At 39.2% G+C, this 23,455-nt stretch overlaps 1 protein-coding gene across 2 annotated transcripts; it reads left to right on the top strand.

Moving 5' to 3' along the window:
- The first annotated feature begins 693 nt into the window (after positions 1-693).
- Eif3j (eukaryotic translation initiation factor 3 subunit J) lies at positions 694-22,897 on the top strand. 2 transcript variants are annotated; one of them, XM_034496492.2, is made up of 8 exons: positions 694-905; positions 989-1,092; positions 10,060-10,114; positions 10,592-10,683; positions 17,467-17,581; positions 20,049-20,210; positions 21,525-21,598; positions 21,834-22,897. In XM_034496492.2, the coding sequence occupies exons 1-8, from the start codon at positions 857-859 to the stop codon at positions 21,963-21,965; spliced, it is 783 nt and encodes a 260-aa protein (XP_034352383.2). In that variant the 5' UTR covers positions 694-856; the 3' UTR covers positions 21,966-22,897. The 2 variants fall into 2 exon arrangements, with proteins under 2 accessions (XP_034352383.2, XP_076785742.1); XM_076929627.1 differs by having other exon boundaries at positions 743-905; positions 20,031-20,210; positions 21,834-22,072.
- The last annotated feature ends 558 nt before the right edge of the window (positions 22,898-23,455 follow it).

Genomic DNA, 23,455 nt, shown 5'->3' on the forward strand with positions numbered 1-23,455 from the left:
CAATATCTAAACTAGCTCGCCCCTTAATGTCCTTATACAGGAAGCCCAGTGCCAAGGGGTTAAGAATTTTGCTCTTTTTAGGTTATTATCAGTTTACCTGTTCGATTGCACTCAGTCAGATGAGCGCCACAAGCCTTCTCTCTACCAGAAATGCACCGGAGCACTTGGTTTCTCAAACTCCAGTTTCATCAGTATCTACCGCGGGTAGGAAACTGCAACCTCCGTCGTCGTTAATGCTACCTTTCTACATCTAACCTCATAATGCTTTTTTTTTTTTTGTAGCCATTGCACTGTGTCGAAATCTGTTTACATAACTATTTTTGCTATTGTGTTGAGGACAAACTAGAATATACAGGCACAGACCACGGAACTCGGAAATGTTTTCGCCAAAGAATCACCGTGCTGGGCTCCGGGTGATCACGGGAAGGGAAAACCCAGGAGACTTGGAGTAGACTTAGATCTCCGTGCCCGAATGCCAGGAGGCCCTGGGAGATCCGCCCTGTCTACTTCTTCCTCACTGAGCGCCTGCTGGCTCCCAGTCTACCAGCACTAGAATTTCCGCTCGCCAGACGAGCACCGCCCTACTCACGCGTGCGCACTTCCTTTTCCTTGGGGGGGGGAGTGTTGGGAGGGGGCTCAGGTTGGTCCGCGTCTCCAAGCCCAGCGTCGCCCCGCCCCGCCTCGCCCAGCACCGCGTTGCCCGGGGGAGGGGGGGCGGAGCCTCGGGCAGGCGCCCAGTCAGCCACGGTCCCAGCCTGCCCCGCGCGGGCAACGAGAGCCAGCCCGGTGACTCACCTCTGCCGCGCTAACTCTTCGCAGCTCTTCCCTTCACACACACGCTCATCTCCTGTTCGAGATGGCGGCGGCGGCGGCGGCGGCGGCAGCGGGGGACTCAGACTCCTGGGGTGAGCAGAAGTTCTAGCCCGAGTGCGGGCTGTGGAGGCCCCGCTCCCACGCGTGTACTAACGCGACTCGCTCTCTTCCGTAGACGCGGACACGTTCTCTATGGAGGACCCGGTGCGGAAGGTCGCGGGCGGCGGTACGGCCGGCGGGGACCGCTGGGAAGGCGAGGACGAGGACGAGGACGTGAAGGTAGGTGCGGGCCTGGGCGCCAGGCTACGCGGGTGGGCGCCGGCAGCGGGCGGGGAGACTCGGGGCCCCAGGGCGCCGCCCGGGCCTGCGGGCCGTGGGTCCCGCGTGAGCGTCGGCCCAGAGGTTCCCTGGTTCTCTCGGCTGGACGGCCATGTGGGCAGCAGGCGGCAGCTTGTCCGGCCGGACCCTGCCGAGGGTGGTGGCCGCCTGGGCCCCAGCCCTTCACCGAGTGGAACCTAACTGGCGACGAGAAGTGACAGCAGTAGTCCGGTCGGCCCACGTGCTATCTTCGCAGTCCAGAACCTCTCACCGAAACAAGGCGAACAGATCGGGAGCTCGGTTTCTGTGTTTGTCCCATATGGAAAGTCGTGAGACCCGCCTTTCCTAGTTCGGGTCTCCCATGTGTCAGTAACTTAGGTATGGTTGTGAAGGCCGGTAGCTCGTTCGAGCGATTAGATGGAGAAAATACACTGATTTTTCTAAACTAGAATTGGAGTCGTAAAACAACTTTTAACTCTCCCTTCCCCCACCCTGTGGTAAGAAGGATGAACTGAGAGCACTGAGATAAGCATCGGGTTAGTGGACAGAACTGTGAACTCAGAAAAATAGAGAGTTAACAGTTATTCATCTACACAGGGACAGACAGGCCTAGAAAAATACCAGAGACTTGGTGGTTGTGGTAGACCAGGGGCCAGTGGTTTTATTTTTCTTTGTATTGTAAATTCGAGTTCTATTCCCCTTTATTTTTAGAAACTCCCACGGGCTCATCACACAGCAGTAGATATACTGTTTGGATTTTTCATCTTTACTCTTAACTTTGTTGAAGTGTATGTCCACTTTACCAGACAGCCTGAATTTGAGGAATGAAGTGAGCTTTGTATACATTGAAGTTAATAATGACTAATAGTATTATTGACCGGCTGCTTACATGCTTTCTTTACCTATTTACATTTATTTGGGCATGGTTTGTTGCCGACCTTATATTACCACATCACAGCAGATTTTCAGTTTTGATTTTTTCACTTTTCCTAGGAAGTAGAAGTTTGGACATCTTATGAAGTTCAAAAAGTTAAAGTTAAGGGATGGGAGTAAGTTCAAACAAAATTGGGGCTATGAGAGGAAGTGGGAATAAGTTTCAGAAGACTGTTTAAAGCTGTCTGTAATGATGCCATGTAGTGTCTACCTGGGATTATGGAGTCTAAGTAGTGTTGATCCTGATGTTTATAATTCTTGTCACTTATCAGAACCACTGTTCTGGCTCTTCCTGATGCCATGAACTTTAACTTGTATTTAACATGTTGTGGTGACCCCCCCCCCCAAGCATAAAATTATTATTTTTTGCTACTTTATAACTAATTTTGCTGCTGTTATGAATTGTAATGTAAATATCTGATGCAGGATATCTGACCTCTGAAAGGGTCGTTGGAGACCCACAAGTTGAGAACCACTGTAAGTCTTAAGAGCTAATTTTTGGGAGACTTAGAAGTAAGTTAATGCCAGGTGGTGGTGGCGGCGCACGCCTTTAATCCCAGCACTTGGGAGGCAGAGGCAGGTGGATTTCTGAGTTCGAGGACAGCCTGGTCTACAGAGTGAGTTTCAGGACAGCCAGGGCTACACAGAGAAACCCTGTCTCCAAAAACCAAAAAAAAAAGTAAATATAAAGACCTCATTGTCCAGTCACTCTTCCAGTGCAGACTTACTTTTGTGTACATAACCAGTTCTTATACATAATGTTTGAAGTTGATGTTTCAGATTGGAAGCTGATTTTGTCCATCCTGTTGTAGTGTTGAAATTTGATTTATTTCTGTTCTTATGATACAGTATATAAAAATAGTTTTTGATTCCTGGGTTTTAGAATCAGATTGGATTATGTTACCTTGGCATTTTCTAGTTACACTTTCTCAATATGTAAATAATTGTAATGAGTCTTGGATTACATAGTTTCTTTGTTGTTTTTTTGCATGTTTTGTTTTGAGACTGGGTCTCACTATGTAAACCAGGCTCACAGAACTTGAGACTCACAGAAATCTGCCTAGCTCTGCCTGCATGCTGGGATTAAAGGAGTATACCACCATTGGAGTTGTTTTATGTTTTAAATGAGCATTAGCAAGGCTACCTAGCATTTGGTAGATATTCAGTAAATATTAATTTTCATTGATGTCTTCCTTTTATCCTAATAGAAACATTTTGGCTGCTAGAATCTATAATCTGTGGTTTATTTTATGCCATACTTTATCGTTTCTAAGACCAGAACGATCTTATTTTTTATAGTGTCTGTTTATTATGAATTTTTGTGTTTTTATTGGAAGATCATGGTTATCAAACAGATTTTTGCCTATTCAAAAGTTTGTTAGAATTGAAATTTGTCACCTTTCATAGTAGTGAGTTAGTTATATTACCAAACTTCTGAATTCTGATGTTTTAGCATTTAATCATTTTGTGGTAGCAAGGCTTAGTTTTCATGCTTAGCCAGGAATTAAAGTAGAATTGGTTGATAATCATTGAATATGAGACAGGTAGGCATTGAGCTGGAACAAAACTGGATTAAATGGAGTAGAATTTACTGAAACAATTATTTTGACTTAAGGAAGATAATAGAACATTTAGCTTTCTTTAAAAAAGTGAATTTTAATGAGAAGGCTAGCCTTGTCAGTTCTGAAACTGCTTAGAGCAGAAACTACGTAATCTACAGAGTACTAAAAAGTTGTTTTTCCAGTAAGAAATTATGTGGTATCCTGTGGGCTGGGGATATAGCTCAGTTGGTAGAGTGCTTGCCTAAGATAACATGAAACTCTAGATTCCATTTCAAGCATTAAGTAAACTTGGTATAATAGTGGTACCCCTCCTATAATATTTTCAGCTCTTAGGATAAGAAGTTCAAGTCATCTACTCATAGGGAGTGGCTTAGTTAGGTTTTTATTGCTGTGAAGAGCACCATCACCAAGGCAATTCTTATAAAGGCATACATTTAATTGGTGCTGGCTTACAGTTTCAGAGGTTCAGTCCATTATCATGGTGGGAAACATGGTGGCATTCGGGCAGACCTGGTGCTGGGGGAGCCAAGAGTTTTACACCTTGATCCCAAGTAGCTGGAATCAGAGACAGGCAGCCTAGGCACTGGCCCACACTGGGCAGAGTTTGAGCATAGGTGGAGCCCTCAAAGCCCCACCCCACAGTGACACTTCCTTCAACAAGGCCACACCTCCTAATAGTGCCACTCCCCATGGGCCAACCATTCAAAATCTGTGGAGGCCAAACCTATTCAAATCACCATAGGGAGTTTGAGGCCGCTGTGGGCTATTCTGCCTTTAAAAAGAAAAAAAATCCAAAAGGTTTGCTGGACCAAATTATTTGGGGGAAAAAGAGAAATACATGTTAACTCCTGGACTATTGTGCTATGGGGCAAAACAGTTTTAACTGTTCTTTTGAAGCTATTCCCATTTGGCAATCTATAAATATGTATTGCTTTAGTTGGAAAGCATTTTCAGCCTTAAATACATTTCTCTTACATATGACATTCTACATTTTCGTATTATGAAAATGGCAGAACCAGCTAACTGTTAGGTACATTATTAGAAAACTTTTTTTGGTTTTTCGAGACAGGGTTTCTCTGTGTATCCCTGGCTGTCCTGGAACTCACTCTGTAGACCAGGCTGGCCCCAACTCAGAAATCCGCCTGTCTCTGCCTCCCAAGTGCTGGGATTAAAGGCGTGCGCCACCACCGCCCGGCATTAGAAAACTTTTTTAAGATAACATTAAAAATTTTCCTTTTCCTTTTAATACTTGGTTGTGTTTGATTAAGAAACAGATTTTTGAACTTGAAAGGAGCCATCTCTTTGAGAGAAATGATTCAAATAATGTTGGGTGAATATCTGTAGGGCATGAGTATTATATACATGAGTAAATTATAAACAGCTTCTCTATAAAGAAGCTGGCCATTTTATGAAGGCAACCTGAATGTTTTTGTTATAGTCTTATAGTCCAGGCTGGTCTAGAATTTTACAAGTTAACAGAAGTTGACCATGAACTCCTGATCCTCCTGTCTCTACACTCTTGAGTGCTGGAATCAGAGGCATAAACCATATAGGATACCTGAATCAAATTCCTGCCATGTTTGATGTTTGTTTCAGTAATGGAGATTGAATCTAAGACCTCATGCATTTTGTGTAAGTGATACATCTATTGAGCTATATTCCAGTTTCTGGGAAAGGTATTTTTAATAGGATATTAATAGGTTGTATCTTGAACCAAGTAACACTCAGGTCTTTTTTAAGTGATAGGTAAGCTTACTGTCTATTTTAAATGTCTTGCAACACTTTTGTCATTTTATCTGGAAAATTTACCAGCATTTACAAGGGCCTCATGTTTATAGAATAGTCTGCTCAGTTTCCCTACAGCAGTTGTGGGTACAGCATTCTGTACCCTACATTCACTTTTCAGGACCCGCTAATTTCATAACTAAGGACCCAAGTTTTTAAAAATTACTGTGGAACTCTACCTACCCTTCTTGGATATTTGTTCTCTTCTTAAGAGAATTAATATGATAGTTTAGTAGTAATGTCAGGGCAGGCTTGTTACGTGTGTTTAAGGGTAATGGTAATAGACATGACTTTGCTTTTCATGGTCCTTTATGCACTGAGTCAGGTGTCATGACTCTGCCTAGAATTTATTTACAGGAACTGCCTGTTTTTGCTACTAAAACCTATTCTGGCCTGGCGTGATGGCACATGCCATAAATCTCAGCATTCTGGAGTCAAAGAGGATTGTGAGTTCAAGGTCAGTCTAAACTACACAGCAAGACCCCACTACAAAACAGATAATGTCCCAAGAAATGGAATCTGATAAGATGGAGAATTTCTAAGTAGCCTTCTGTTTGCATGGATAGGAGCTGGGCTTATCTTTTGTTGTGGGAAGCCTGAGAGTGATAAGGATAGAGGACACAGAGTTGGTGTGGATGAGCTACTAGAAGGTACTTCTGTGTTGATGGTATTCAGTGACTTTATGACTTTTTGGTACCAGACAGAAGCTTTGAAAATCAGTTTCTTTAAATGTCTAAACAAAATAAAACCTGCCAATGGCAACTTGAAATTTGAAGGTTGTGTAAATATAGTTGCATGTATCTGGGCATATTTTACATACTAGTATGTACCTTAACTCTGCTTTTTTATGAGATTCCCTGTGATCTAGGGGAGCTCGTTCTAGAACTAATGGAAAAAACAGATCTTAGCAGGAGGGGCTTAGTTTTCAGTTACTTTATTTTCCAAGATTCAGAGGGAGTTTTGTTCTGTGTTACTTTGGTCCAGAGAAGTCCCTATATCGCTTCTTACTGAGATAACATGTTGGCTACGTCTGGGCCACAGTTTTCTTTTCTGTGAAATGAGATGCTGCTACCTTACTTTTAGGAGTGTTATGGGTATCAGCCTTAATGTTATGACATGAAAAAGCTCCTAGCATAATTATGGATGCAAAGTAAATGTTCAGTATGTGCTATATATACTGTTATTATCTCAGCTTTAACTCTGCATTTCCTAGACATACAATGACCCTCCTATCTGAAGCACTGTCTAAGCAGCATATTGCAGCCCCCAGAATACCTGGTAGTTAACTTCTGTTTTCATCTCTGATTCTATTTGTACTACAGGTTTTTTGTTTGTTTGTTTTGTTTTTCGAGACAGGGTTTCTCTGTATAGCCTTGGCTGTCCTGGAACTCACTCTGTAGACCAGGCAGGCCTCAAACTCAGAAATCTGCCTGCCTCTGCCTCCCAAGTGCTGGGATTAGCGGCATGCGCCACCACGCCCGGCTTGTACTACAGTTTTGATGTAAGAAGTAAGACACAGTAGTAAGGTAATACAAAGTTAATTTTTAGCTCCAGTATCTTAGTTATTCAAATAATGACTAATAGTCTATTAAAAGTCTAACTTATGGCTTAAATTGACAAGTAGTTATAAAAATATATTTACTTAGGGGCTAGAGAGTTAGCTCATTGGGTAGGAACACTGGCTCTTCCAAAGAATCCAGGTTGGATTCCTAGCATTTACATAGTGGCTTAAAACTATAACTCCAGTTCCAGGTGTCTGAATCCTTTTCTGGCCTCTCAGGGCAACAGGCACACAAGTAGTACATAGACATACATGAAGAAAGAGAAAATAGGATGTTTTTTTTTAATTATGCACACACATACAGATGTTTTCTTGTATATATAATTATACCTGCTCTGCTTGTTTCCATCCATTGTAGCTTTAATCAGCAGGAAAGATTTTTTTTTTTTAAATTTCTTTGCTGGATATACAAAGCTTGTCTTAATTGGGCTTTAGTGTACATACCTCCATTGATTTAGATCTGTGATCTGTAATGCTATAAAGCTAGAAGCTTGTTTGTGTCATAGTTGTGGCATGTTAGTCAGTCTTTCCTCATCTACTAGCATCAGTGCTTCCTGCTTTGCACCTTCTCTCTGATGGCTCATCTTCAAGTGACATGCATACTGTGCCTGGTGGTTGCTGAGCCTGTTCTACCTATAGATTGAAACTAATTTAAATTGAGGACTGTCTACATCCCTATTAAACTGGAATCTTCTAAATTCTATATAAAATGGTGTTTGGCAATAGGTTTATTTGTAGCTCAGTGATTGAGTTAGACATAGAAAAAGCAGAGTATATGTCTACCTCAAAGTGCCTTGCCCAGCTTAGGGAGCCAGAGCTATAAAGGTTCAGTTAGTTCTTGACTCATCTTTAGTGCTTAAAAGTGTTATGCAGTTGACTATGGTTGTGTTGTAAGTAACACTGCTTGAAACAAACAACCCATTGGTTAGAGAGTAGAATACTTGGTCCATTTGATAAATGAAAAAACTGCTAAACAATGTGGTAGTACACACATGCCTTTGATCCCAGAATGCAGTAAGGGAAGACAAGAGGATCATGAGTTCAAGGCCATTCTGGGCCACATAGGTAGACAATCTCCAAAATAAAAATAAGACAGCAACTTATTTTAAGGCTTAGAAATTTTACCTTGGTTATCTTGTTTTTTAATTGATAAGCTTTTTATGGCATTAGCTAAATGTATGGGGAGCAAGCATGCTGGAGAACATTTAAAAATCTTGAAAGGGAGAATGACCCCTAGCAGACATTAATCATACCATAAAACTTCTGTAATGAAAGCAGAGGGGTGTTAGTTACACCTACAGTCTCTGCACTCAGGAGATAGAGGCAGCCTAATCTATATGGTAAGTTCCAGAAGGGCCAGGGCTATATCGTAAGACCGTGTCTCAAAATATACATTAAAAGCCCCTCAGTGTATTACTGATAAATGAAGACTCTTAATAATGGTAGGATAAGATAGAAAGCCAGAAATTCAATATTCAAAATTTTAGCATTTGATAAGAGTAGGGCAGACTTTTCCATAACTGATGCTTGGAAGCTTACTAACCATTTGGAAAATTAGGAAATTAGATCTGTGTTTTTTTTGTTTTTGTTTTTTTTTTTTAATCTAGATGGATCGGGGATGTAAATAAAATAGTGAAACCATATAGACTCTGGAATAAACCATGACAAACTCTTTGGTGTAAGATTTTTTAACTTAATGCAAATCCAGAGGAAGCAATGGCCAATGACTCATACATTTTACTGTTCAAGGGACAATTTCATTAACAGAGAAAAAAGACAGGGGTGCCTATTATTTTTGTTCCTGCCCATTAGTGTACTAGAAATTGAGATAGTACAATTAGAAGGATTAGTCAAGCTGGGGGTGGGAACCTCTATGTCTTTGATCCCATCACTTGGAGGCAGAGACAGGTGGATCAGGTGTTGGAGGCTAGCCTAGAATATATAGTGAAGCTCTGTCTCAAAAGCCAAGAAATAATGCACCCTTTCTATTGTTTTCAGGTAATGTGGTACAGATTGTATAGTATATCCCTTATCCAGAATGCTTGGGGCCAGAAGTATTTCTGTTTGGGGGATTTTTTTCCCCTTCAGATTATGAAGTGTATATGTGTATGTGTAATGATACATCTTAGAGATGGGACTCAAGTAAACATGAAATTCTTTTGTTTTAGATGTATCTTATACACATAACTGGAAGGTAATTTTATACACTTTTTAATGTTTGGTCTGTTTTGACTAAAGATCTATCAATGGATCAGATTGGAATTTTCTGTTAGATGTCTGTCTGTCTGTCTGTCTGTCAGTCAGTCAGTCAGTACTGGGGATTGAACCTAAGGTCTTGTGCATACCAGGCAGGCATTTTATCATTGAGCCATATTCCCTAGCCTTTACTTTTTTTTTTTTTTCCACTTTAATTTCAAAACAGGATTTCCCTAAGTTGCCCAGACTGGTCTTAAACTCACTTTGTAGAGGCAAGCCTTGAATTTGAACATCAGTCTATCTCCCAAGAAGTTGGGATAAATTCAGTTTTGTGGCACTAAACCCAGCTGTTGTAGGAATATTCTTGTAGCAAAATGTTAGTACTTACGAATGTTTTGAATTTTGAAATACTGCAGATTTTTTAATTAGAAAACTTTATAAAGAATTGATAAATCTAACTTAAATGGTAAAATTACTATTCAGAGAATGGGTTTGGTGGCTTGAAATCCTACCACTTGTCAAGTGGAGGCAGAAAGAGCAGGAGTTAAGGCCAGCCTGGGCCATACTGGACTCTGCCTTTCTTCTAAATATTAATTTTCCTTTACTATATACAAATAACTATTTATAGGGCACGATTGGGGCAAGGGAATAACAGTACTGGAATTTACAGAATGCCAGGAACAAACTCAAAGAGAAACATGTAAAGCTTCTTACACTCCTGAGATACAGAAGTAGACTGGAAAAATGGGAAGATAAACCTTGGCTAAGGGCCTTATTACTGTTATAAAGTCTGTAATACCAAAAACTACCAACAAACTTGTTTCTGTAGAATTAAGTTAATCCTAGCAGTCACATGGAAAAGAAATCACTAATGGAGGGTCTTGTCTTCAGGATAACTGGGATGATGATGATGATGAAAATAAAGAGGAAGCAGAAGTCAAACCAGGTGAGCCACATTGGTTTTTTTTTTTTTTTTTTTTTTTTTTTTTTTTTTTTCCCTTCTCTGTGTAGCCCTGGCCGTCCTGGCCGTCCTGGAACTCACTCTGTAGACCAGGCTGGTACATTGTTTATTCTTTACTTTCTTTTTCCTGCTCTTCCTCTCTGGCTTCTCAACAATCAGATTACCTATCTGCTGGTTTTCTATTTGACTCTTGGGTTTCATGGGGAGAAAAAAAGAATAGAGGAAATGGTGTTATTTGAATGATCTTACCTTGTCTAAAGGAAGTGTGAAGAGAGATATTTGGATCTTTGGGGATCCGACTTGAAAGGAAAAGGAAGAGTATGAGAACTTCATTTCCAGAATAACACCATATGACTCTGGGAAGCTAGGGAAGGTCTGGTTTCAAGTATTCAAGCATCATGTCTGCCTTGGTCATAAACTAGAAAGTATTCAATATAATTGTAAATAAAATATTTCTTTCAGAAGTAAAAATTTCAGAAAAGAAAAAAATAGCAGAAAAGATAAAAGAGAAAGAACGGCAGCAAAAGAAAAGGCAAGAAGAAATTAAAAAGAGGGTAAGTTCTGTCAGTTTCCTTAAAATGTATACAGAATTCATATCGTGTCAGTTGTGGTATTGTATCTGAACTAGCAACTTGAAGGGCTTTATAAAGACTAAATGGATATATTGTAAGTATATCCCACCCTGGTGCATGCCTTTAATGCCAGCACTTTGGAGGCAGAGGCAAGGGAATCTCCATGACTTTGATGTCAACCTGGTCTACAAAGTAAGTCCAGGACAGCCAGGGCTGTTACACAGAGAAACCCTGTCTTGATAGACCAAACAAACAAACAGACAAACAGACAAATCCCAGAAACAGATTGGTGATTTTTGCAAAAACAGAACCTAGAAGTCTTATATGTGAAAATATTTTGTTTCACATTCAGTACAGTTAATGTTTTTTGCCTGTGCCTACAGTTTTTCTCCTCCTCCTTTTCCTCTTCCTTTCTTTCTTTCTCCTCCCTCCTTCCTCCTATTTCTTCCTTCTTTCTCTTTCTCTTCTTCTTCCTCCGCTTCCCTCCTGTCCTCTCCTTTTCTGTTTTCAGTGCTGGGATTGAATTCAGGGTCTTCTGCATAGAAGTGATCCCTCTACCACTGATCTGTATCCCCAACCTATTGCAGCTATTTCTAGTCACAGTCACCGAGCAAAACACAAAACGTTTCTGTTTCTTTGTCATTTGTGGTTTTATTTTATTCTTCGTTATTTGTAGCAGGATGAAGAAACAGTATTACTTAACCTTTTAAAATAGGGAACATTTTCATAATTCAAACTTAAAACAATTACTATAAAACATTTCTATCCCCTTTCTCATTTATTCTCTGTCTCAAATGTAAACATTTCAAACAAATATATTTTTATATGATTGCATAGATATAACCTGATATTCTAAAAGTCTATATATCTAGGTTTCAAGCTTAATATATATGTGTGTGTTTAATGAGTTATACATATACATACACACATAGAAATGTATATTCCCCATTATTCCAAACAGTCCTTGAGATTTGCTCTATTGAAGCAGGGCCTGTGCATGTATCACGTGGTTATTGTACTGACACAGTCTTTTGTTTTCTTCGTTTACCCCACTTACTACCTTGGTGCCCTCTCTCCTCCCCTTGTTCTACTGATATGTGAGCGATTGGGCTGCCAGTTGTCGTCTAGCGCATACTACCCTTTATTTATATCTGGTTACTTTATAACTTAACTCTAATTTGCTAACCATGAGTAAACTTTTGGTTAGGCTCATGTTAGACATTTTAAGCTTGGAATACTGGCATGTGTGTCATACTGCCTCATATTAGGAGTTATGTTCTTGCCTGCACTGTGTTTGCTGATGCTGAAAAAGTAAGTGGGTTGAGATGAGGACACAGCCTGGTTCCATTATAAACTTAGATTCTTCCTTATATCAGTTTCTTACTCATCTGTTACATTATTATGGACTATCATTTCTTAGTTATTAAGGATTAAAAATGGTGATATTTCTCATTCTGACTTGTTTTTTTTTTTTTAACAAAATTTCAATTATTTGACTTTTATCAATGAAGATTTGGGGGCCAGATGCTAGGGTGAAAGCCTGCTAGCTCAGAAAGGCAAAGAAAGCACCCAGTTGACCTTCCTCCTCAGCGATATCCCAGAAGGAATGCTCCTCTCTCAAACTGAATGTCCCTCCCTTCTACTTCCTGTGCATGTCTCTATCCATCATTCTGACTCCCTCTTAACTCTCTCTGTTTTTTCTTAATAATCCTATGTTCACTTCCTGTCAACTGGTTGCTTGTTCGGCCTCTTGACCAATGGTTGACTTTATTTAATCCTGTTGACAGTATTCAAGCAGAAAGCTCTTGGATTAAAGGTGCTAAGGCTGAGCCACACCACAGCTAAAAAGTTTTTCTAGTAATTAACATAATCTCGGGGTTCACAGTGAGATCAAATATCCTGTAATACTGACTTCTATTTATACTGGCTCTTGATTACTCAGTGATGGTTTGTATTAGAAAGGGAAAATGGAAGTTTTGTTTTGCCAGTGTAAAAGAAATGTAGCTCTGAGATATATGAGGTCTACATCTATGAGATGTCCTCAATACTGCTTGCCTTTTTTTTTTTTTTTTTTTTTTTTTTTTGACATTGTCTCTCTATGTAGTCCTGGCTGTCCTGAACTGAGACTTGATTTATAGACCAGACTGGCTTCAAACTTAGAGATCTACCTGCCTCTACTTCCTGAGTTCTGGGATTAAAGGCATACATACATCACAATGCTTGACTCTGCCAAAAAATTTTATAATTTGTTTTGAATAAACTTGTTAATAAGGTTTTTGTTATTTGTGTTTTACTCAAACATAGTAGCTTAATAATTTTATACCTGCATATATTTATAACAAATCTACCCTTATTTCTCTCCTCAACTTCATATGCTGTTTTTAAAAACTCAACTTGAGTCTGCTTAGTGTTGCCAGTATCTAAATGGGTATAGGACCATCTACAAAGCCCTGTGCTCAGTTCTTAGCACTTCCTAAAACTGTGTGGTAGCACATGCTGATAACCCTATGCTTGGGAGATAAAAGCGGGAGGATAAAGAGTTCAGGTCATCCTCAGTTACACAGTGAATTTGAGGCCAGCCCTGGGGTGGGGATGTTTCTCCCCAAGCTGGTACACACATATGTGAATGATTCAACGTATGGATACATTGACATTACAAGCAGGGTGTGTTCTATATGCCTATAATCCCAGTGGGAGAGTATAAGTTTTAGGATAGCCTAGGATACAGATAAAAACCATGTCTTAAAGAAGCAAACAAGTATGTGAGAACCATATATGGTAGTGTACATCTGTAATCTTGGCCATCCTTGCCTACATGAGACCATTATAAAGTCAAAAAAAAAAATCTCAATTCTGTAATGTATAGAATAAAGCTTAAAGCTGATAAATGGAGTTTAGGATTTCATTATAGTTCTTTTCAACGTTAGAGTATATTCTAACTTTTTGAGACAAGGTCTTATATATAGACCTTGATCTTATATATAGGCCTCTATATATAACCTTGGCTGGCATGGAATTTACTATGTAGACCAGGTTGGCCTCTAACTCAGAATTCCACCTGCATTTGCTGCGATTAAATGTATGCAATCCTCCTTATTTATTTTTAAAAAGAATGTATCTTGCTAAGTGTATATAGTCAAGTACTAGGTTCTAATGTTATTTCATTTTTCTTGTGTTATTTTTATCTATAGTTATTGGTGCATATTTTATTGATTTTTCATTTACTTAATTTTGTTTCTGTTTTGTTAATTGGTTTTTGTTTTTTTCTTGAGAAAGGATTTCTTATAGTTCAAATTGGCCTCAAACTTGCTGTGTAGTGAGGATGACTTAGAATTCTTTTTTTAATTCTTTATGTGAATACACTGTCTCTGTCTTAAGAGGGATCGGATCGCCGTTACAGATGGTTGTAAGGTACCATGTGGTTGCTGGGAATTGAACTCAGGACCTTTGGAAGAGCAGTCAGTGCTTTTACTGCCAAGCCATCTCTTCATCCTCGACCTAGAATTCTTGATTCTTTGTCTCTTAACTACTCAGCATTAAGATTTCAGGCATATGCTACCACACCTGGCCAGTTTGTTTTAGTCTATTTTCAGCTTAAGATTTTCTATTGTTAAGACAGGGTTGTGTTATGAAGTCCAGGCTAATGTGGAACTTATGACCCTCCTGCTTCAACGTCCTGATCACATCTGGTTTTTGAAGTCAGAATTTTTCTATGTAACCCTGGCTGTCCTTGAACTTATTGCCTGGCTCTGAGCAAGTTTTGAATTCTTTTTCTGTTTTTTTCTTTTGGTTTCCAAGTCAGGGTTTCACTGTGCAGACTGACTGATCTTGAATTTACAGAGTGAGATTAAAGGTGTGCTTTACTTTATTTTTGAACATAAAAATGTTCAGAAATGAAAACTTTAAAAAAAGTATGCTTAGAAAAGCGTCATTAGTAAGAGACATCTTAATAGTTAATTTGTATGATTTAGACATTTCACAGTTTATACATACATATTTATCAAACATGTACATTGTAAATAAATATACTGCTCGCTTCTTCTTTCCTTAATCTTTTTCTCTCTCCCCCTTTCTTTCTCTCTTTCTCTCTCTCTTTCTCTTTCTGGTTTTGGGAGAAAGGGTTTTTCTGTATCCCTGGTTGTCCTAAAACTTGCTCTGTAGATCAGGCTGGCTTTGAGCTTCCACAGATCTGCCTGCCTCTGCCTCCCAAGTGCTGGGACTAAAGGCATATGCAAACACCACTGGGCTATTTTTATCTTTTGAATCAACTATACCTTAGTATACTTTAGTAAAGCTAGGGAGAGCAGTTTTAAGCATCCTCTATGTTAAAAAAAAGTATTTTCATTATTTCCACTTTTTTTTTTCTTCTGTGGTCCTGGAGCTTGCTCTGTATACCAGGCTGGCCTTGAATTCAGAGATCCACCTGCCTCCCAAGTGCTGGGCTTAAAAGTGCGCTACCTCCACCTGGCTTAAATTCCACTCTTTTTGGGGAATTGAACCAAGTACTCTACCCTGAGCTAGCTCTTTAACTGTTTGGTAGCTGTATACTTGTTATCATTATTTCATCATTTACTTCCTTGTTCCTTGATGAGCAGTTGGGTTTTCTTATTAGTCTTTTTTTTAAAAATCATCATTGAATAACCATGTGTATGTATACATGTAGTGTGTGTGTGTGCATATATTATCATTTCTAAAAGGCACATTCATATTTTTAGGACAAATTCCCAAATATGGGATTTCTGAGTAAAAGTTAATCACATTTTTAATCTTAAGAATGTTCCTAAATTGTCCTCCATGTGGGACTGTGCCTTTCTGCATTTGTGAACAGCCTGCATCTTTCCCTTTCTCCCAACTAGAAACATTTAAAAATAATAATTTTTATATTTAAAAGTACTTCTGTGTGCTTTCATGATCAGAACAAGCAGTAGAAATCATAGGTCAACCTAAGATACTGTGTTGGTGGACTCTTAGTAACTTAGGTTGGAATCACACTTAAGTTTCCATGTTTTTATATTAGTTTCCAACCTGAAGAGACCTAACGTGAATGTACTTAGTTTGACAGACATTGAGATGTTTTCTGTTTTGATGGTGTTCTAGTTCTAAACACGCTTGAAATAGTCCAGTTTTCCTTTCTAGCACTTTATATGTCCTCTCATGAACAAGGACATCTGTTTTCAGAGTGAAAATCTGCATAGGCAAGAACATATATACAGAGTCAAAGGTGCTTCACTTTTCCCCAGTAACTATTATGGTAAACACAGCTGTAGAAAATTATATCACCATGTACAGAAAAGATGCCAAACTGTTATCCTCTCAAAAGGCTGGGAGCTAGGAAATAAGCAAGAACTTTATATTATTGGAGTATCACATGATTATTTTGATTCCATGTGTAACTGAACAATAAAATAGAATTTTTCTGATGTTTCAAAACATTTTTTTAATATCTACATTGTTAGACAAACAATGCTATATTTTAACCATTCTGTAGTTGAACATTTAAGAACTTACTAAATTTACTTGGGATTATAAATAATATTCTTTCGTGGTGCAGGCCTTTAATCTCAGCACTCAGGAGGAAGAGGCAGGTGGACATTTGTAACTTCAAGCCCCAGTCCTGTAGAGGAGCATCTAGTGCTCATAACCACTGGTAATCTCTGCAGTCCCCATCTCAGCTTTCTTTCTTTCTTTCTTTCTTTCTTTCTTTCTTTCTTTCTTTATTTATTTTTTTTTTTTTTTTTTTTTTTTTTTTTTTTTTTGTTCTTTTTGTTTTCCAAGACCGGGTTTCTCTGTATAGCACTGCTGTCCTGGAACACTCTGCTCAAACTCACAGAGATCCACCTGCCTCTGCCTCTTGAGTGCTGGGATTCAAAGTCATGCACTGCCGCCAGCCAGCATCTCAGATTTGTTTTGTTTGTTTTTGTTTTAAGACAGTCAATCTCTCTCTCTCTCTCTCTCTCTCTCTCTCTCTCTCTCTCTCTCTTTTTAAAAAATTTTATTTATATTGCTGTTCTGCCTCCACATATGTCTGTGTGAGTGTATCAGATGCCCTGGAACTAGAATTATAGACAGTTGTGAGCTGCTGTGGTGTGCTAGGATTTGAACCTAGGTCTTTTGGAAGACTATCCAATGCTCTTAACCGCCAAGTCATCATCTCTCCAGCCCTCAGGCTTCTTAATATAAATACTTTAGAATGGCTTAATGAAAGCATGTATAAATATTTTAAGATGCCTGAAACATGTTTATGTATTACTCTAGAAAGATGGTTTAGTGTCGTCTGTTGTGGCAGTATATGAGAATGCCATTTCATCTTGCCTGTAATTTCATCTACTCATTAGATAGAGAAAGAAATAACCTCTACCTTCCTGGGTTCAAATCTCACCTGGGTTAGATGTTACTTCTGTTACCTTGGACAAGCTGTCTAACCTCTCTCTGTCTCCATAATTGGGGGTGGGGGTTGTGTTGAGACTAGGTTTTTCTGTGTAGTTGTAGCCCTGGCTATCCTGGAACTCACTCTGTGGACCAGGCTGGTCACAGATCCACCTGCCTCCTGGTCCTTGGTGTGCATCACTACCGCTCAGCTTCTGTGTTTTAGCTGTACAATTGAAGTAATACCTAAAGTGTCTAGATGAATGGTGAGATCTGGTAATCCCTTTGTATGTGCTTGCTTTTTTATGTAGGTGCTAACATAAAATTCATACAATATGAAAACATACTGTATCCACCATAAGCTTGGCATTTGTAAGTGAAATTTCTGTTTCTTTCTAGTTAGAAGAACCTGAAGAATCTAAAGTGCTAACACCTGAAGAGCAATTAGCAGATAAACTCCGGCTAAAGAAATTACAGGAAGAGTCAGACCTTGAATTAGCAAAAGAAACTTTTGGTAAGATGATGGGTGCAGTGTTAAGCTACTCCAGATGAAAAATTCTGCCCATCTTACTACCTGTAAAAGACCAAAATCCATGTTTTTAAAGGATACATACATTCTAAATGAAATTAGAAAACATTTTTAAGCTCTTGTTTATATATTTGAGATTACTTGATAAGGCATAGATTTTTAGTAATTGCTTAGCATATGGTAAAGCTTATTAAATTTAAGACATTATTATAAATATATGGCTATCTATAATCCTAACACTTGGGGAAGGCTGAGACAGGAGGGTCAGAAGTGGAAACCAGCTAGGTCTATATACCAAGGCTGTGCTTCTCAGCCCTGTCCCAAAGACGTCAGTAGGTCCAGTAAAGTACACTTTCCCTAAGATTTATGAGCTGAATAGATTCTGCAGTCTGTAGCTTGGAAATGTAAATACCAAACTGTCTTTGGTCTCATTATTCTGCCATAAGTCTAGGTAAGACTTGAGCTTAGCATGTTGTCCAGGTAGAATATTCAGTTTTAGTTAGCTTTGCCTTGTGTTCAGGTTTGTTTGTGTGTGTGTTTGTTTGTTTTGCCTTTTTGATGCCCTCTCTTTTGGTGCCCTCATTTCTGTGTGGCATGTCTGATGTGTTTATAAAAAGATAAAGAGAGGGTGGGATGTGTTCTATGGAGGTGTGATAAGGTATGGGGGGAAGGGTGTGCTTTGGCAGGTCCATGCTAAGGCATCCCTTCTCTGAGGGACCAGCCACACAACAGTATAGTATAGGATAGAGTTTATTAAGGGCATGGGGAGGGGAGTTAGGACGGTAGTAGATGCAGAGAGAGAGAGAAAGAGCTCGAGAGCGAGCGAACGCACGCAAGCAAGAGTGCACGTGTGAAGTAGAGGCCAGCAGTGAGCATGTAGAGAGTGGGAGGAAGGGACAAGAGGACAGAGCAAGAGTGTGAGGAGGGGCAGGCAGCCCCTTTTATAGTGACTCAGGTCTACCTGGCTATTGCCAGTTAACCGTGGGGCGGAGCTTAGACAGAATGCTAACAATGTGTACAGCTATAGTTAGTGAACAAGATAAATGGGTATATTCTTAGTGCCCTAAGGAGAGTTACACAACATAGTGTCTTAGTTATATTTCTGTGATCAGACCAAAAACAGTTCAGGAGGAAAGAGTTTTATTTTTACCTTACAGCTTATAGTTCATCATCCAGAGAAGTCAGGGCAGGAAGTGAAGCAGAAGCCACAGAGTATTGCTGCTTACTAGGTAGCTCCTCTTGGCGTGCTCATTCTGTTTCTTATAGTATCAGCACCCAGGGGTGTCACTGCCCAGTGAGCTGTGCTTTCTCACATAAATCAAAAATCAAGAAAATGTACCACAGGCCAATCTGGTGAGGGCATTCTCTCAATTGAAGTTACCTGTTCTCAGAGAACTCTATAGTTTATCTAGTTGACTTAAAACTAGCCAGTACTCCCAAGGATGGTTTTGAGCTACCATGTGGTTGCTGAGAATTGAACTCAGGACCTCTGGAAGAACAGCCAGTGCTCTTAACCATTGAACCATCTCTCCAGCCTTCAATATCCATCTTTTTTATTCTTTTCCATCCCAAAAGTTGTTTGTTTTGCTTTGTTTTGACATTTATTATGCTGTGTACCCTAGATACCTGTGTACATTTTGTGAAGTTGGTTCTCTCCTGCCATGTGGGTTCAGGAACCTCTGCTTCCCAAATACTACCATGCCCAGCTGTTTTACTGTTTTTTAACTATGTCTTTAAAATACATAAGGTCTTTTATTGTTAACTTTTTTTAACAAAGGAAATCTGTCAATTTGAAACAAATTGAATCACAAAACAAATCATATGACACAGAATTATGTATTTAATTTTTAATGCAGGGGATTGGATTCAGGGCTCCATACATGTTAGGAGCCTGTATACATGTAGAGACCTGTGCTACACTCCCAGCCTGTATGATTTTATTAATTTGTTGGTTGTTTTAGTGTCTGTCTGTCTCTATCTTTCTGTCTCTGCCAGGCCTTGAACTCTGTTTTAAATTTAAGAGATTTAGAAGTCTTCTGAATTCTGCCCGAAAACTCCAATAGGCCCAGGTTAAAAAGCTTCAGAGAACTGGAGTAGTAGCTCAGAGGGTAATAATAACCATGATGACAAAATGAGTTTGATCCCCAGGACCCTTATTGGTGGAAAGAAAGTTGTATTCTTATTTCCACACGCAGGTTAAGTATACACACACGCACACATGCACGCACGCAATTCAGCGTTTGGTTTATGAACTTTAAATTTTTGTTATTATGGGGAAGAGCATGTGTGGAGGTCAAAAGACAGTTTTGTGGAGTCAGTTCTCTCTCCCCATCTTTACATAGGCTCCAGGTAAGCTCTTGTAACCCACTGAGCCATTTCACTAGCCCCTCATTGATAAATTTAAAATTAATTTTCTTATTTCCTAATGTTTCAGGACTTCTCTCTATTACAGGTGTTAATAATACAGTTTATGGAATAGATGCTATGAACCCATCTTCAAGAGATGACTTCACAGAGTTTGGAAAGTTACTAAAAGATAAAATTACACAATATGAAAAATCACTATATTATGCCAGTTTTTTGGAAGCCTTAGTTCGAGATGTCTGTATTTCATGTAAGTGATTTTGATTTCTAGCCCTTTTTGGTAAGTCTGTATTATGGCCCATACCTGTAATCCTAGTGCTTGGGAAGCGGAGGCTGGCAGATCTCTGAGTTCCAAGACAGCCAGGGCTACACAGAAACCCTGTCTTGAAAAACTAAGGGGGGAAAAGACTATATGAACACCATACTTTGGAAAATAAATAGTTTTCTTTTTTTTAAGTACTTTAATGCTATGTAATAAAGAGTTGGGATTTTCTTTTTAGCATATATTTTTGGAATGTTCTCCAATGCATGGTGGCAGGCTGCTTTGATTGTTTTGTAGTATCTTCCCCAAAGTACAGCTGGTTTATGCCGAACAAAGCAGGCCACAAAACACTGGGTAATACTTTTATCCAGTTATCTCCTAAAGGATCCACAAAGTGTCTTTAGAAGGAATGGTCTCGGGGTTCTTAGGTTTAGAGCTCACTAAGACCCTCAAAACTGCACATTTTACAAATGGAAGCCTAAGGTGCTGTCCCAGTTGCCCAACAGAACGGGAGTACATCTGCTGACGTACCACACCAATGGTAACCACGGTAGGACTGGCTAAAGATTGAGAAAAAGGCCATTGTGAATTAAGAGTTGATTTTCTTTGGAGAATGATCACTATGCAGGGATTCTCAACTGTGATTTACCCACAGGTAGGTTTTCTTTTTCGGTTTTTTCGAGACAGGGTTTCTCTGTGTAGCCCTGGCTGTCCTGGCACTCACTCTGTAGACCAGGCTGGCCTCGAACTCAGAAATCCGCCTGGCTAGGTTTTCATTTTATTTGTAGTGTTTTTTTACAGCTTTTCATGTGAGGGTGGGGCACTAAGCAAACCTTAACATTTTCTGTATCTAAGAAGTGGTTTTTTTTTTTTTTCCAGTAAGTACAAGATATACTGTCCACTAAATGTGTTGTAGTTCTTGGGCTAGAGGCTTGTCATCTGTGTGTTAATAGCTGATGTGAGGATGTGTTACAGGAGGCCATGGTTATTCTCCCCTTTTTTAGACTGAGGAGAGGAGATAAGAAGCAGTGTGAATACTTAAAGATTAAAGTGCATAATTACAATTCTTCTAGCCATTGAGTGTACCATTGGAATTTTGTAAGCTCACTGAGCCTAGCCATAGACTGAAGAGTTATTTACCTGATTATTTATGAAGGAGAAATTTGTAATTGTTTTAAAGTTACCTGAGATAATCGACATACAAATTAAATTTTATGTTAAAAGGATGTCTGTTTTGATTTTATTTTTCAAAATGGTAAAAAACCTGAAGTTTAGTAGTGTATCTTTCTCCCTCTTTTAAAGTGGAAATTGATGACTTGAAAAAGATTACCAACTCATTGACTGTGCTCTGCAGTGAAAAACAGAAGCAAGAAAAGGTAAGGGCAAGACTGTCTGAGACAGGACTTACATTAAGGAGCCTGTTACTGTTGTTTTAGAAGAGAGCAGCCAGTGGTGCCTTGTGTCTCCATTCAGAGAAATGTTTCTCTGAGAAACTCAAAATTGCTGTAGGTTATGCCTTTTAGAGAGGCTCTGACCTCTTTGAGTGCTTGCTATAACAGATGAAATGCCCATAGCAGATAAAGATTCATGAATTTACCTCTTCATTTTTAGCAAAGCAAAGCCAAAAAGAAGAAGAAAGGCGTGGTTCCTGGAGGGGGATTAAAGGCCACCATGAAAGACGATCTGGCAGATTATGGTGGATATGATGGAGGATATGTACAAGACTATGAAGACTTCATGTGACATCTTATCTTCTGGTGTCTTCTTTCTGTTGCCCACAATCCCTTCAACATGTAGCACAACCTCCTTTCCTTTCAGTTCTGCCAAATGCTACAATCAGAAGTGCAGTATCTTTTGTGCTGGTTATTTAACCCCTTGACACTCAGGTGCTAATGTGCAAATGAGGGAACTTGGATCTTGTTGCCAAGGGGTTAAAATTGGGAACCTCAGTTGCTACTAAATCATAGTTTAAAAACAAAACAAACCTAATAATGTTGTCATTGTTGCTATCCGATTCCATAGCAGCAGTCACTAAATTGGAAACAAAAGGTTGCAACATGACAAAAAAGAAAAGTGTAGTATTTACCAGCACCATTCAGTAATACAGCCTTAACCATACCTCCTTAAACTACTTCATAACTTGTCAAGAAAAGCAGTTTGCAGCAAGGGCATGTGGGATGCACCTAGTATTAAAATTGCTTTGTCTTAAAATTGAGGTGAGGATATTAAAAACTTGTGAAGAAGACTGCTTATCTCAGAGTGAAGATACTGTGGCTGAAAAGTACTAGTGTGATACTTAAGATTTTAATGACCAAAACCCTCCGACTTTGAAGCTGAAGAAGGTAAACTCCATTATTACAGTGCAAGAGGTGGACTCTCCAATGCATTGACTGTCTAGTTATTTATCAGTCTGTTTCTGTTGATGGACTTCAGATGGGGGAGGGAACTCTGTTTCTGTTTGCCCGATTCAAGTGTCTGAGAAACAAATCTTGTTCTTCTAGGCTGCAATGGAAAAACTTTAACAGGGTTTTGGCATTTCCTTTTCTTTATAAAACATGCTCAGCAAACTGCACCAGTTAACTACAGTTTGGTAAATTGTTATGTTAACAATTATGACATCTGCAATGTTTTATAAAGCAACTAATTTAATAAAATCACTATTGTGAGGACTTAAATTTTGTGTTATATCCCAAGAGATAGTTGAGAGTACAGAATGCCACCCTTGGGTGGACGTCTCTGCACTCACTAAAGCTAAAAAATGCTTGATGTAGTCACAGCTTTGAAGCAGCAATGTTTGGAGTCTTCGGTAGTTTGTAGAGCAACAGAGGCTGCCTTCCTACTCTTGTTTATTTGGGAAATTATTTTGTTGTTTAGATGCTAAGGCCCAATTCTAGGACTATTTATTTGTAGTAATGGGTCCTACTGCTTAGGTATTACTGTAAGGATAAACTGGATTACATCTTAAATAATTTACCCATTTGTGCCCCCCCCCCCAGTTGTTACAATCAGAACAAAAATGTTTTTAATTTCTCTTTCATAGGCAATAGGAACCACAAAGCTCCACTAAGTGGAGAACAGGAACATCTAAATGACATGAATTAATAGAAGGCGTGCCTACACAGCAATAACTCCAGTAATACTGTTGAAGGCAGACAAGGGCTAAGATTTCCTCAGCAGTAATAATGACACTGAATTAAAACCTATTTTATTATAGAAAGATCAGTTTCTAACTC

The sequence above is a fragment of the Arvicanthis niloticus genome, chromosome 2, assembly GCF_011762505.2.
Source record: "Arvicanthis niloticus isolate mArvNil1 chromosome 2, mArvNil1.pat.X, whole genome shotgun sequence".
Lineage (NCBI taxonomy): Eukaryota > Metazoa > Chordata > Mammalia > Rodentia > Muridae > Arvicanthis > Arvicanthis niloticus.

Coding starts and splice junctions, on each gene's coding strand:
- Eif3j (XM_076929627.1), top strand. CDS start 857: ATGGCGGCGGCGGCGGCGGCGGCGGCAGCGGGGGACTCAGACTCCTGG. Junction 10,684..17,466: donor AAGAAGAAATTAAAAAGAGG/GTAAGTTCTGTC, acceptor GTTTCTTTCTAG/TTAGAAGAACCTGAAGAATC. Junction 17,582..20,030: donor ATTAGCAAAAGAAACTTTTG/GTAAGATGATGG, acceptor CTAATGTTTCAG/GACTTCTCTCTATTACAGGT.